Below are 13,454 nucleotides of genomic sequence, written 5' to 3'. Positions count from 1 at the left end.
TGTTGTCCGTGTTGCATTTATTACTTTGTCATGGATTCATCGCTGTATCTTCATCTTCATCGCTGTATCTTCCCACAATGCTCTACATCACTCAGAGGGCATATAGTTGTGTTCATTCCAAACTGCTAGTCTTATGAACAGAACGCCAGAACTATAGTGAGGACTGACACACAAGTGGAAAGAAGAAAGCATGGTGAATTATTAACAGGCTTTTATGCTATTCCGGCTCTGTAAACAGCTGGATGACCATGTCTCCAGGTATTACTGGTCACCTAGCACAATATCTCAGACGCCTTAAAGTCTTACTACCAAGTCCAAGCTAATTCTTGATTTTTTTTGGATAACATGCCCTTTGAATCCACAGGGGTTTCTCCATGGTCTCGTACTTCCCAGATGATATGGGGCATTGGAGAGCCTTGGGGGGTGTATGGAGCATGGGATGGCAGTATACCCCCAGCACCAGAGATTGTGACAAGGAGTATATTTAGCAGATTTGTCAGCAGCAGAGCCCTGATAGCCGTCCTCAGGGAGGCGATATATGGGGCACAGCCACAAAGGAACCCAAATCATCCAGAATAATTCAAAAGTAAAGATAGTGGCAGCAGATATGGTGCAAAAACACCAGAAAATGTACTTTATTCTGACATGGTGGTAAAAAGCAACGTTTCAACTCCCTAGAGTCTTTTTCTAGCTTGAATTGAGACGTTGCTTTTTACCGCCATGGAAGGATAAAGTACGTCTTCTGACGTTTTGCACCACATCTGCTGCCGCTCTCTTTACTTTTGTGAGAAGGATTATGTCATTTTACAGTAAATTGCCCAATCCACCTGGCTGGATAATTCTCTACTGGAGTTGTCCTGTGCTGGTTGGGAATCAGGAGGCCCCAGATTAGCTGCTGTTCCCTGTAATCAATGCTGCTTCTGTTGTCAACAGGCGGCTCAGGATGAGCGCTACTTAAAGGGCTGTTCTGCAATTTAAATATTGCTAAGCTATTTTCAGGATAGATCATCAATATCAGCTCATAGGGGCCTGAATCAGCTGTCCGAAGGGGCTAGAGCGTTCGGTTGAGCGCTCAGACCTCCTCACTGTATACTAGGCACAGCGCTGTATGTTTTGTAGCAGCAGAGTCTAGTATTGCAGCTCAATTCCATTCATTGAATAGGACTTGGCTGCACATATAGGCTACGTGACCAATGGATGTGACATCACAGGCCAAAGACCAGGTCACAGCACTGGGCTCCTCGGCCTGTTCGACAGCTGATCAGTGGAGGGTGCCTGGTGTTAAACCCCCCAACCATCCTGACGATAATTCAGTGTAAAATTCAAAAACACGCAGCTCACCAATCCATTCCTCCAGCCTGAACGCCCGGAGTCCAATCCACATCATCCAAAAGAAATCTAGCATCGGATTTGAAGTAGGAATTACACCAGTTTTAATCATGGGATGAAAATCTGATGCAGAAGAGAATCTGTTCATCTTACTCGTTCTGGCGTAATGCTTTATCGTACCTGCTGGGCGTTAGAAGCATACCTACATACATATACACACACTATTAACGTTGGATCAAATTGTATTGAACAGTGATAAGGTGTTACAGTCATTACTGTTCTGGGATTTACGTCCATTCAAAACTATTTGCGCTTACAGGTGTGGTCATGTGACTTCGCATGGGGTTTTAAAAAGGTGGGTTTCTACCATCCAGCAGACCATGAGTAAGCCAAAACTCATAGGTTAGAAAGACCTATTTCCTGCATGGCACTTTATATTACAGGAATGGTGTTGGCTGGATTCCTACTCCAAGTCCGATGCCGGATTTCTTTTTCTTATCCTAAAGATTAGCAATCAAAAATTTAGACCCGGATTAGCTTCTTTAACACCGCTTCTCATCTCTTCTGAGGGTTCTGGGACAAACTGCTTATAACTGTGAAGCAGCCATATGCAATGTTAACCCTTTGCAATCCAATTTTGGATTCAGGGTTTCCTAGGGGGCTTTCTCTTTCTGCAATTATACAATGGCGCCGTCTGCTGGCTAGAGCCAGTACTGCGGTATAGGACATGCTGGAGAGGCCCCCGACAACAGAGCGGCCAGTAATATACAGTAAGAATACCTTGCTGGGCATCTTCTGACATTGGAGCTGTACAGCCTTCAATCAGAATGTCTTCAGACGTCAGACAGTGGATTGGAAAGGGTTAATACATCTGACTATCAGGGTGATATTTTGGGCAGTTCACCCTTGCTATGATGCATTGGCCATCCTGGCTCCTGGACTGGCCTCTCAGGCCCTGCATTTATTGTGTTTTATATCCCAATATCTCTTCCTGCAGGCTCAGACGGTGAAGGAGCTGGAAGCTCGGGTGCAGCAACTCACTTTGGAGGCTGAGAATAGCAGCCTGCAGCTCCAGAAGTTACTGCAGGAGAAGGTAGAGGTGGAGACGTCTTACCATGCAGCCCATAGCGAGCTGCAGCAGCTTGGTCTAAGGTGTGTGTATGGCAGCTCGCCTTTCTTGTAAAGGGGCAGGCTCTATAATGCATTTCTCAGTGCCTCTCCTCTTTGGCCATACAAATATAGCAGAACTGAATTTGTCATTTAAAGGTGTTTTTCCTGCAAAAATATCAATGAATGCAAATAGCACATTAGAACCATTTAGCAATACATATTTTGTATTTGCTGAGATAACATACATTAGTGGTAGTGCCCCCCTGTTTTTTTTTTGTCTTCACAGTTGATAGTTACATCTACCTACTAAGGCCCCCTGTTACGCCGGCCGACGCTTTCCATAGCTATGGAGAGCGGGCACCTGTCCACGAGCAGAGAATCATTGCGATATTCCGCTCGCGGCGGGCAATTCGCAGCATGCTGCAAATTGCCCCGATTCTCCACAGTCAGCCTTTCAATTAGATAGGGCTGACCGGCGGAGATTCAGCGGCAGCTCCTACTCCCGGGCGGCTCCCGCAGCAGAGCTTCGCGCGGGATACCGCATCGCCCGTAGACAGCCGGCCTAAGTGTAGCTTTGGCGGTTATGCTTGTGCCATCCTCCTTGTTCTGCTAACTCGGGCTCAGAGCTGTGTATTAAAGGGGCATTCCCATCTCAACTTATAAGTCTGATAGATGCGGATCCAGAGATGGGTAGACACCTATCTCTAGTTCTGACATAGCTGTATACGGTGTGCTTAGGACTTGCGGAAACAGTCAACCACAGGGTTTGCTATGTTGTTTTCATAACTCCCATAGAAGTCAATAGAACTTACACAAACAGCATAGCACAGCGAGCTACATTGTTTCCGTAACTTTGGAGCTGTAGAAATCACATAGCTCAAAGTCCTACACTCTGTAGCTTTCATTGACTTCTATGGGAGTTATGGAAACGGTGTAGCCCAGCTGCTTGGCTGTTTTCATCCTTCTGGCCACTTTGTTGGTGCTGATGTTCCTGTTGTGGCCATGTTTGCCCAAGATGGGAACGCCCCTGTAATTTAGTCTGGTGATGCGACAATGTAATTGTTATGTGCTTGTTTTCCCTATTTTTCAGACAAGGAAAGAGCGACTGCACTAAAGAGAATATGCATCAGGCTGCCTCCACACGGGCGATTTTTGTCGCAATGCGACAGTGCTACGAATCGTATGCATGTAGAGCCCATTCTTTCCTATGGGTTCTTCCACACAAGCAATGTTCTGTAGCTTTCAACATTGCGAGACTACAAAAGTGTGGCATGCTCTATACAGCCGCGATTTGCAGTATTTTTTAGCCTGTTTCCCTATGGAGCCTTCCTTTCTATTGCATCGCATCACACTAAAACACAGTTGAATGGCTGTGATTGGTTCATCAAGCGCTTGCTCTGATTGGCTGAGCCAGCATTCAAGAACCAATCAGAGGCAGTGCTTTCTGGAGGCTGGTATTTTCAAACTCCCTACCAGAAAGCTCTGCCGGAGAACTTCAAGCAACTGCCGAGGAGCTTCAGGGAAGACGCGCGGGGGGATGACCGCGCCGGAGAGGTGATCTATTTTTTTTTTTTAAATGCCGCTAGGGTTTATTTTCGGGGTAAGACTTATACTTCAAGCCCCCTGAAAATCATTGCACGTGGTGCTTTGTAGCACGTGGAAAAACACCGATGCGAAATCGCTGCGATTTTTCTCGCAGCAATATCACATCACCCGTGTGGAAGTGGCCTTAAAATGACAAACTTTACAAAGCTCTTTGCATTGATCAATTAATATTTTTTTGGGATAACCCCTGTAACTCTTCCTTCTTGTATCATGTACAGCTTAGAGCAGTCCTATGTAACGTTTCTGATTTGGGTATTGCTAAGCTCTGCTGCATCTATAGCTATGATATGTTGTCACTGTCCTTTCCAGACTGACCGCTTTACAGAAGGACAGAGACCACTTGATCCAAGACTATGACAAGCAGCTCCAGCAACTGCACAACAAATACGAGTCTGATATGAACTACTTGACCCAGCAGAACGCACTGTCTGCAGCTAAGGTGTGCATGTGCTAACTTGGCAAACAAGATGGCTGCTCAGGCTGTATAAAGATGGGGGTGAAGTCATAGTAGTATGCATATAGAATATGTATCATTAGTCTCTGACCTGCCATCTAGTCTCACTTCACACACTAAATTGCCTCTTCCCAGGCTTCATCGCTGATAGAGGAGCTGGAGCAGTCCTTGTCCCGGACCCGACAGCAAGGACAGGAGCGAGAGCATCAGCTGCAGCAGAGCATGCGGGTAACTTCTCGCATTAAGATGTACTATAACACTCATCATCCCATTATTATATGAAATCTGATCTCTTACAGGAACAGGAAAGCAAATTTCAAAAGGAAAAGCTGCAAGCAGAGCAACAATGGGAGAGAACGGTGAGAGATGAGCTGTTGGGGGTAGTAATACTGCTGCAGTACCACTAGTGTTCAGCAGGGGACATCAGCTTATTGCAGGTTATCATTAGACCCTGGAATAGTTGCGTTACCTAAGGTTACATAGAACTGCAGGTATAGTTACTACACTAGCTCTACTAAAAGTGCCCATGCTCGGGATGATTAGTCGGGTACAGATGCCACGGGTCATCCCAGTGATAATCGTTTCTGTGCTTTTACATAGGAATGAACAGTGCTCAGTGAATGGAGGCGAAGCGGGCCGGGGGGTCATTCCAGCCCTGTCGCCTCCATCCGCAATAAACAGGCAGTTGTTCATAAGTGAGGGACTGCCTGCTCACACGGCCGTTGTTCGGTTTTTTTTGCACGCAGAAACTGAATGGCGAACGAGAAACAAACAAATTCTCGTTCGCCGTGCGGTTGGGACGTACATTTACACTCATCGATAATCACTCTGATTCCTGCTGGATGCCGGAATCTGAATGACTTACCAGCCCGTGTAAAAGGGCCCTTAGACTAAAGTTGATGAAGATACAGGAGGTAATTTAACCATAACTATCATTTGGAGAAATCTAACAAGACACAACGATTTTAGCCGACCAATGATAGACTTTCATCCTCTGAGAAGACGTGCGCAAATGATCTTTCATGGAAAGAATGTTCCTAGAAGGATCTTTCATATGCCACCCGATGTCATTGAGTATGGAAGGTCGTTTGAACAACTGACTATATGGACTAAAATATGTATGCGGAATGAATGTTCACCAATTGTTCGTTCAATGGTTGGTCAATTCGCAGCCTGCTTTTATGTAATGTGTACGTCCAGCTCAACGCAGCCATCACTGCTGCAGGTAACATCTACTACATAGTCCGTACTCTGTTATTACTGTATTATCTGGGTTTACATAGGACTGCAGGTAACATCTACTACATATTCCGTACTCTGTTATTACTGTGTTATCTGTATTTACATAGGACTGGGGGGCGACTGTAAGACGCATAAGTGACCAACAGCCGTCCCAGCGCCGATTGTTCCTGTACTTTCATACAGAAGCGATAGTCTGAGAATGGAGGCACAGCACTCGTATGTCGATGGAAAAGTTAAAAAGTTATGGCTCCTGGAATGCGACAATGAAAAAAGCTGACAATATAGTTGATCATTAAGGTGCAAAGAGTCACTAAGGGGTTAACATCTACTATGTTTTCATCTGCTCTGCCCTTTCCTTAGTCATGCTTATGCCCGATGTAGGGGTCATTTCCTCAGGGTTGCCTTTGAGTGCCCCCAGGTTGTGGTCTATGTAACCGCTTCCAGTGGGGCGGTGAGGTTTAGTTTAGTTTTTTTTTTTCCAGCAATTCCGTATATTTGGCCATCACTGCCTTTTCCCTGCCAGAAATCTATAGATGTTGGAACGTGGCGCAGGTCTTAAAACGCACATCAAAAGCCGGGGAGGGGAGGCGTCGGACGTCATGCTGTCATGTAACATCTGGGATGTTCACCCCAACACACAGAGGAGGGTACAGCATGTGTCTCACTCTGTTGGGATACTAGACGCTGCAGACATCTTGTCTTTGGCAATTAAAGCCCCCTTCAACTCCGGCACTTAATAGTTTCAACTTTTTTTTTCTTTCTTTCTTCTGGCAGAATGTTCTTTTACGGCTAGTACATCCCAATAACTCTGCTTACACTACCCATGTGGATTCGGTAGACATTCTCAAGATTCCTGCCACTTAAAAACTTCCCATCTTGTCTTGTATTCCACTCACACCCAGAGTTGCAAAATGCCTTATTCTCCAGTCACAAACAAAGCTGCATCAAATGTTGTTCCTTTCTAGCTAGTTACTTAGCAGAGCTCCCACGATGCTCTGTATTCTGATAGATGATGTGTGAACACTACCTCTCCCGGCATATATCACAGAGCCATCTCTCTGCAGAGACATGATTATTATTTGGGAGAGTGGCTTGCCCTTGGCATCAGACCTTTATGTGATCATTAAAGTCTTTCACAGCAGAGTAAAAAGTAGTGGCACAAGTCAGCCCTGCGTCATTAGTCACATCCTCCCTGGTAGCTGTGTCAGGGCAGTGTGCCGCAGATCAGAGGGGGAGGGCAGATGTGTCATTCATATCTTATTTACCTCCTCATTTCGCCGATTTCTCTCTGACTTTCCTGCTCGTGTTATGGGGATTTCGGACTAGTCTTGTACATCACCCTGAACTTCATAGATTGCAGTGTTTGCGCAGTCCCTCCCCTCACCAGTGTTAGAGGGACAACCACAGAGCAAGGGGAGAAGACTTGCATCCTTCCATTATGGAATTGCCTTACATGGATGAATGGAGTAGGTTCGGACATCCCCTGTTCACCAGACCCTTCTGTGCAGAGATCCTTGACACACAACTCACAAGTGTTCGCCATGTGCTCCTAGCCGATGGTTACTGCCTTGAATTTATTGCTTCATTATGGTGGGTGTCGTGCTCAAAAACAGCCACATTTTATAGAATCCTTTCTGTCTGTCTGCTGCCCGGTAAAGAGGTGAGCATGAGTTTGACTCTATGTGGCATCACAGGATCCTTGCCATTACCTGCATTATAGACTCATTGTCAAAAAAAATCCACTATGACCTCATATAAGACCTCAGGGGGTCATCACATTGTCTTTTTTTTTTATTTCACACTTTTCCACTGGCTCCATAGGAGCCCCAGTTACAGGGAAACGCATCCCCTGTAGTGACAACAGTCACTGGCAGACCCGATTTAGTGTCTGCTAGGACCTGCAGCTCTCCTGTAACAGGAACTTCCGGCACCCACGTGATCGCACAGTGAAAGAAACACATCCACTCTCACTTTTTAGTATATAGCGCTCGTTGAGCACTATATACTCAGGAAAGGAGAAGACAGAAGTGCTTAAAAACTGCTCCTCCCTTCTCCGGGTTCTTAGTTGTGACTAACAGCTGAGGACCTGACCTGCTCCTGCCTAATTGCAGAAACAGGGGCTTTAATCCAGTGCCGTATTTTTGCTATCGGCTGGGATTAAAGCCCAGGACCAAGCTCCATATATTTACAGCATTTGGTACTTAAGGGGGTAAGACGCATCTAGCTTTAGACGACTAGAAATAACTAAAACAATGTTTTACCCTGCTCTGTAGTGGTCTAAGGCAGTGGAGGCGTAGGGCTGCGTTCACATGGCGGAATCCACTGTGGAATTTTCCCCCTTGAATTCCACCTGTAAACCTGCGTCAGATTCAGCGGCTGTTCTGCTGTGGATCCACATGTGGATTTAGCCCTGGCAGTGGGCAAAATCTGTGTGCGAAATCATTACTTGTTTTCGTTTGAAGACATGTCATTACTTGAGGGCGGTCTGCGCAAAAACACGACGGAATTCTGTTAAACTAATGTCAGGACTGGGGGGACACAGATTGTGGTCACTGCAAGCCACAGGTAGGAAGGCCAACAGGGGATTGTGATGGGATGCGATTAAAAATAGTGCACATGCACTTTCAGAAAACTTTTTACCTTTCATATAGACCTGTTATAAGCTTTGATTGAGTTAGGATACAGATCTGGAGACCCCCAAAGGAAGGGACAGAAGTGCTGAACCAAGCGCTCTGTCTTTGCTAGCTGAAGACCCGCTCCCAGGACGTCTTCGCTGTGTAACTAATAACAGTGGGCAAGCTCTTATCAGTCTCTCAGTCAGTAGATTGAAGGCTGACTCAAGGATCTAGGCCATATTCCTCACCTGTGATGAGGATTTAAAGGGCTGATACTGCCCCTTTAACTAACGCCGTGACTTTAAATGTGATTGGTGTGTGTTTGTTGTGTGGTTTGTGCTTGGTGTTTAGAGTTGTCCATACTCCCGCCTTCTGTTTCTGCCCCCAGCATGACTGCTTGCTGCTCTCCCCACTGTTGGCGAGACGCAGATTATAGTTGCGCTGCCAAGTGCATGGCACAATGCCAGTTGCTGGGAGTGATGAGGAGTGCAGCACACAGCCACTCCAGGGGCAGAAATGGGTGGCACCAGAGATGGAGTGAAGCACTGCAATACCCCCACACCAAGGAGGAAGACAGCAGCAAATGGATGGGGGCAAACACTAGTAAGGAGGCGCTGACTTTATACTATAAGGCTTGGTTCACAGGGGGCAGAATTGCCGTTGAATTTCCGCGCAGACTTTCAACACGGAAATTCGGCCTGCAATCTTAAACCCGAGACTAAGCAGCAAAGTGGACGGGATTTTCAAAAATCTCACCCACACACTGCGAAAAGTCTGCTGCGGGCAAGCCGCGCATAAACTGATATGCGGCGCAGAATTTAAGTCCGCAGCATGTCACTTGTATCGCTGTTTCCGCTGCGAAATACAGTCGGACAAGCTGCTTCAAACCCGCGCCGAATGGCGTGGGTTTTGAAGCTGGCTTTCTGCTACGGAAATCTTGCGTGAGACTTACGCTGGATTTACGGCCCATATGAACCCAGCATAAAATGGAATACGCAGGCTTTTTTGTTTTTAAATAAGATTTTTTTTTTCTTGGCAAAAAATGCTTCTTATAGTCTGCAACTCTATATATCTCAATCTTGTGGGGTGTTGTAATCAGTTTATTACTGTCCGGTCCCTCTCTATAGCCTCCCTGATAGGAAAAGTTAACATTTTATAACGCTTTAAAGCCCATTTAGAGACAACGATTATTGCTCAAAATGAGCTCAAAAGCCATCTTTTGAGCGGTAATCATCGTGTATAAACGCGCGGCCATCGTGCACTGTTTGTGCACTATTCGTTCATCGGTCATTTCCAGCAAGCTAAAAATCACCAATGACTGTTATCAACGCCGCACGCTGTTTTTCTCAGCAGGCGGTGCTGATGGTATTCTTTCAGCTGGTATTCCACTGACAGTTCTCAGCTGGGCACCAGCTGAAAATTCCAAGAACAATACAGCTGTTTTGCATATGCCAAACAGCTGCTTTGTTCTCTGAGCTATCCCAGTGGTATCCCGCTCCACCTGCATTAACTCTTAAGTAGCTAATTAGCTACTTAGAGTTATGCAAAGATGATCGCTCAAAACTGTCACTCAAACGTTGTTTGAGCGATCATCTTTCAGTGTAAATGGGCCTTCAGCCTATAGCTAAGCAGCAGCTTTGACCTTAAACACACATTACGCAGCCAAAGAGGGCAGTCTGTGGCTGCTTTCACTGCAAACAATTATGTATGCAATCGTGTTTTGACACAGCTGTTGCAAGAAATATAGCAGGTTTGCATTTCTTGTGACGGTCCTGCGTGGCTGCAGTAAGTTGCGGGTTGCAACTGGACCCCATTCACTTTCGTACTTGCAATGAAGGCAGCCCGATACTACGGTCTTTGGTCACTCAGCGTGTCACATCGAAAGTCACCCTGTAGCCCCAGCCTTCTTCAGTGGCTGCTCCTGGCCCTGAAGAGCGTGGAGTCGTGGGGGGACCTTGCATGATGTTTGATGGTGTCCGCTGTAGCCTGTTGATGGTCCTGACTCATCGGAGGCGCTGGCTTTCATCACGTCTCTCTATGTATTTCATGTCGCCTCGCTGCCTTGTGTTCACAGTTTCTTCTTCATTTCATTCTTCAGCTCGTTAGGAAGCTGTGGCTGTTAACAAGGTGTCTATGTGAAAGCCCACAAAGAACGAGCGTCGCCCTGTAGGGTTTTGTTTTTCTCCTACTTTGTAGCATTTACAAATCCTTTCAAGTATAAAGTGATCGGTTTGAGATCTACACCTTCTATGGGACTGAGGGGCGACCTGCAGCGCTGTTTTCTATGTAGGAAATGATTTGCTAAGATTAATATTCACAATCACCTCTGTTTTAAGGCAGAAATGTCCGTAGAATGCTAACTAATACTATGTGCTAATCACATCCATCCAGAGCTGTTCCATTGTTTTATGCTCTAGTCACATCCAGATCTGCAGTTACAATCCTGTTGCTACACTTTGTCTTAAATGCCAGTCGTATCTACAGTTGCATCGAGAATTCTTCTGTTACATTATGCCTTGTTCTCCAGTCACATGCAAAGCTGCGTTTTCACTGTCTTAGGTGTAACAGGATAGATATGAGAAATCACAGGTAGCAAGTGCTGTTCTTTCCTTCAAGCTATTGACTTATTTGCCTTCATCTCGCAGGTTCGCGATGTTCAGAAGAAGCTGGAAGAAGAAAGGGACAGTGGCGCGAAGAAAACTAACCGATTGATGGACCTGTTAAAGTAAGTCCAGAGCCTGGAGATATGTTAGTAGCCCCCCAAATCTGCAGTACCCTTCGCATCTCTACTCCTTACTGACTGTGAGCATTCCTTGCCAGGGCTAAGAACTCGAGCCTTGAGTGACCAATGCAAAGCTCAATGCTGCCCCCTTACTGTCAGAATCCCAGTCTTGCAGCTATGGGGTCGTCAGAGTCCTGAATGGCTATTCTGTCTTTTTCAAATGCTGAGTTACATAGCCTACTCTCATCGCTGTATAACTCCACACATTTACCATTCAGGGTTCTAGGAAAGCTGAGTAACAACCACATGTGGGAATTGTCATGGCTTTTCTATTGTTTGTCACCACGATAAAGCAATGCCCTATTTTCCTAGAAAAGTATGATTCTGAGTCCACCTGTACGTGTTACCTACACTGATGTATTGTAACGAACCCTCAGCCGTGAGACGTATTGGGCACTGGGTAAAAACAAGGTTCCTATTTAGTTTCAACAGATTTTATTAAAGTTCAGAGAGTTAAAACAGTAGTCATTCATGCTTTCTTATTTCCCCACGCAGGGGGCGGTGAGATTAATAGAAGGAATGACACAGGTTTATTTTCAGCCATTTTTGTACATTTCTTACATAACCTTTCTTTTAACGAGCTGAATTCTATTTTATCGCCTGTTTCTGACCTTTTCGGTGAATTCTGGGTATTCAGGCTTCAGCAATTACAAAATTATAAAGGAAACATAAAAACATGAAAGAACATGGAAAAGTAGGTCTTCACATCTTGTTTTCCATTCGCTACCGACTTTGGGTAATTGTTTTGCTTAGCTCTTTTAGGATTTGTGTGGTTATCGGGGGGGATTTAGGTTGAGAGCAAGTTATGTCTGCGGCCTGGGATGTCCATCATTTCAATCCAAGGTCTCCATAACTCACTGTATTTCGTTAGAGTGTCAGTTTGTATAGCATGTAGTCTTTCATACAGGGCAATCTGGGAGATCCGGTTTTGGACTTCATTATATGAGAGGGTTGGTTGTTTCCACCTAGCTGCTATATGTATTTTAGTTGCCATGCATATGTGCTGGATCAATTTATGTGCTTGGTGTTTTATTCCTGGCGGACGATCTCCTAGTAGGAATAGTGTTGGAGATTTTGGGAGTGGACCAGTAAATAGTCTTTGCAATAGTCTGTGTATCTGAGACCATAGTCTGGCTACCACCGGGCAACTCCACCATATGTGGGCTTGGGATCCTACTTCTGTACATCCCCTAAAGCAGAGTGGTGAAGTCAAGGGGAAAAATTTATTTATTCTTACTGGGACTAGGTGGGTGCGGTGTAAGATTTTAATGGACATTTCCATTAAGGAGACTTGGTGGCTTCCTCTAGTGATAGTTTCACAACAATGTTGCTATCTTTCCACTGACATGTGGATTTGTAGTTCCGTTTCCCACTTTCGCATAAACGGAAGTTTGCTTTCTGTATCAGGCTCGTTTAACATTTTGTATAGTAAAGATAAAGTTCCTTTCTTCAAGGGGTTGTTTTTACATAATCTTTCAAGTGTTGTCAGTTCAGGGATCACCCTAGGTAAGTCCAGTGAATGTAGGAAGTGGGATATTTGGTTGGCTTGGAAGTTTTCTGCTGTTGGGAGATTGTAGTTAGCTTGGAGTTGGTTTAGTGTTATTATCTGGGAACCCATTAAAAAGTGGTTAAGATTTGTCAGTTCATTTGTCTTCCACCACTGAAAATGGATTAAGTCCATACTTGGTGGAAATCTTATGTTAGGTATAATAGGCATTATCCTAGAGGGTTTATTGGAGAGTTTATATTTAAATCGGGTAATTCTCCAGATTCTCATGGTGTGGAAGGTGAGGGGACATCTGATGTGTAGGTTTGGGTTTAGGGGATTGTTAGACCCAGGGGCGTACCTAAAGGCTCAGGGGCCCGGGTGCAAAAGTTCAGCTCGGGGCCCCCCCACCCCGGGCCTCCACCCCACACGCCCCCGTACCCATACCTAGATCGTGCTGCATACATGATCTGCCCCTTGGCGTAATCTTTCCAAACAGGACACATTTCCTGCACTACATGAAGATTTGTTTGTAGCCCCACAGGCCACTCTCACACACACCGCTTTTTACCGCTATTAGCACAGCGCCCCGAGTGCCGTACTAACCGCGGTACAACACTCCCTTAGATTTCGATGAGGTTACTCAAATTTGCGCTCGAACACTGTGTTTCTAACGCTGTGATTTTCGAGAGCTGTCTGTTCTGTTGCTGCATTTTTGTGGTTTTTAACACACCTCATCACCCATCACAATGATGGGGTGCATTGAAGAGTGCTGTCAGACGCTGTAACCTGTGTTCAAAAATGCTGCTCGAAATTACGGTAAAAATGCCA

The 13,454-nt window shown here is 45.5% G+C and overlaps 1 protein-coding gene across 2 annotated transcripts in view; it reads left to right on the top strand.

The window, feature by feature from the left end:
* CEP112 (centrosomal protein 112) overlaps nt 1-13,454 on the top strand; it is a 238,851-nt gene that overhangs the window by 39,251 nt on the left and 186,146 nt on the right. For both annotated transcript variants that reach the window (XM_066585987.1, XM_066585988.1), the window contains exons 13-17: nt 2,327-2,481; nt 4,354-4,483; nt 4,634-4,726; nt 4,798-4,857; nt 11,001-11,080. In XM_066585987.1, the coding sequence (XP_066442084.1) occupies nt 2,327-2,481; nt 4,354-4,483; nt 4,634-4,726; nt 4,798-4,857; nt 11,001-11,080 (518 nt within the window). The remainder of the gene's footprint in view (nt 1-2,326; nt 2,482-4,353; nt 4,484-4,633; nt 4,727-4,797; nt 4,858-11,000; nt 11,081-13,454) is intronic.

The sequence above is a fragment of the Eleutherodactylus coqui genome, chromosome 13 (genome assembly GCF_035609145.1).
Source record: "Eleutherodactylus coqui strain aEleCoq1 chromosome 13, aEleCoq1.hap1, whole genome shotgun sequence".
Taxonomy (NCBI): domain Eukaryota; kingdom Metazoa; phylum Chordata; class Amphibia; order Anura; family Eleutherodactylidae; genus Eleutherodactylus; species Eleutherodactylus coqui.
This window is presented reverse-complemented; position numbering and strand designations above follow the sequence as displayed.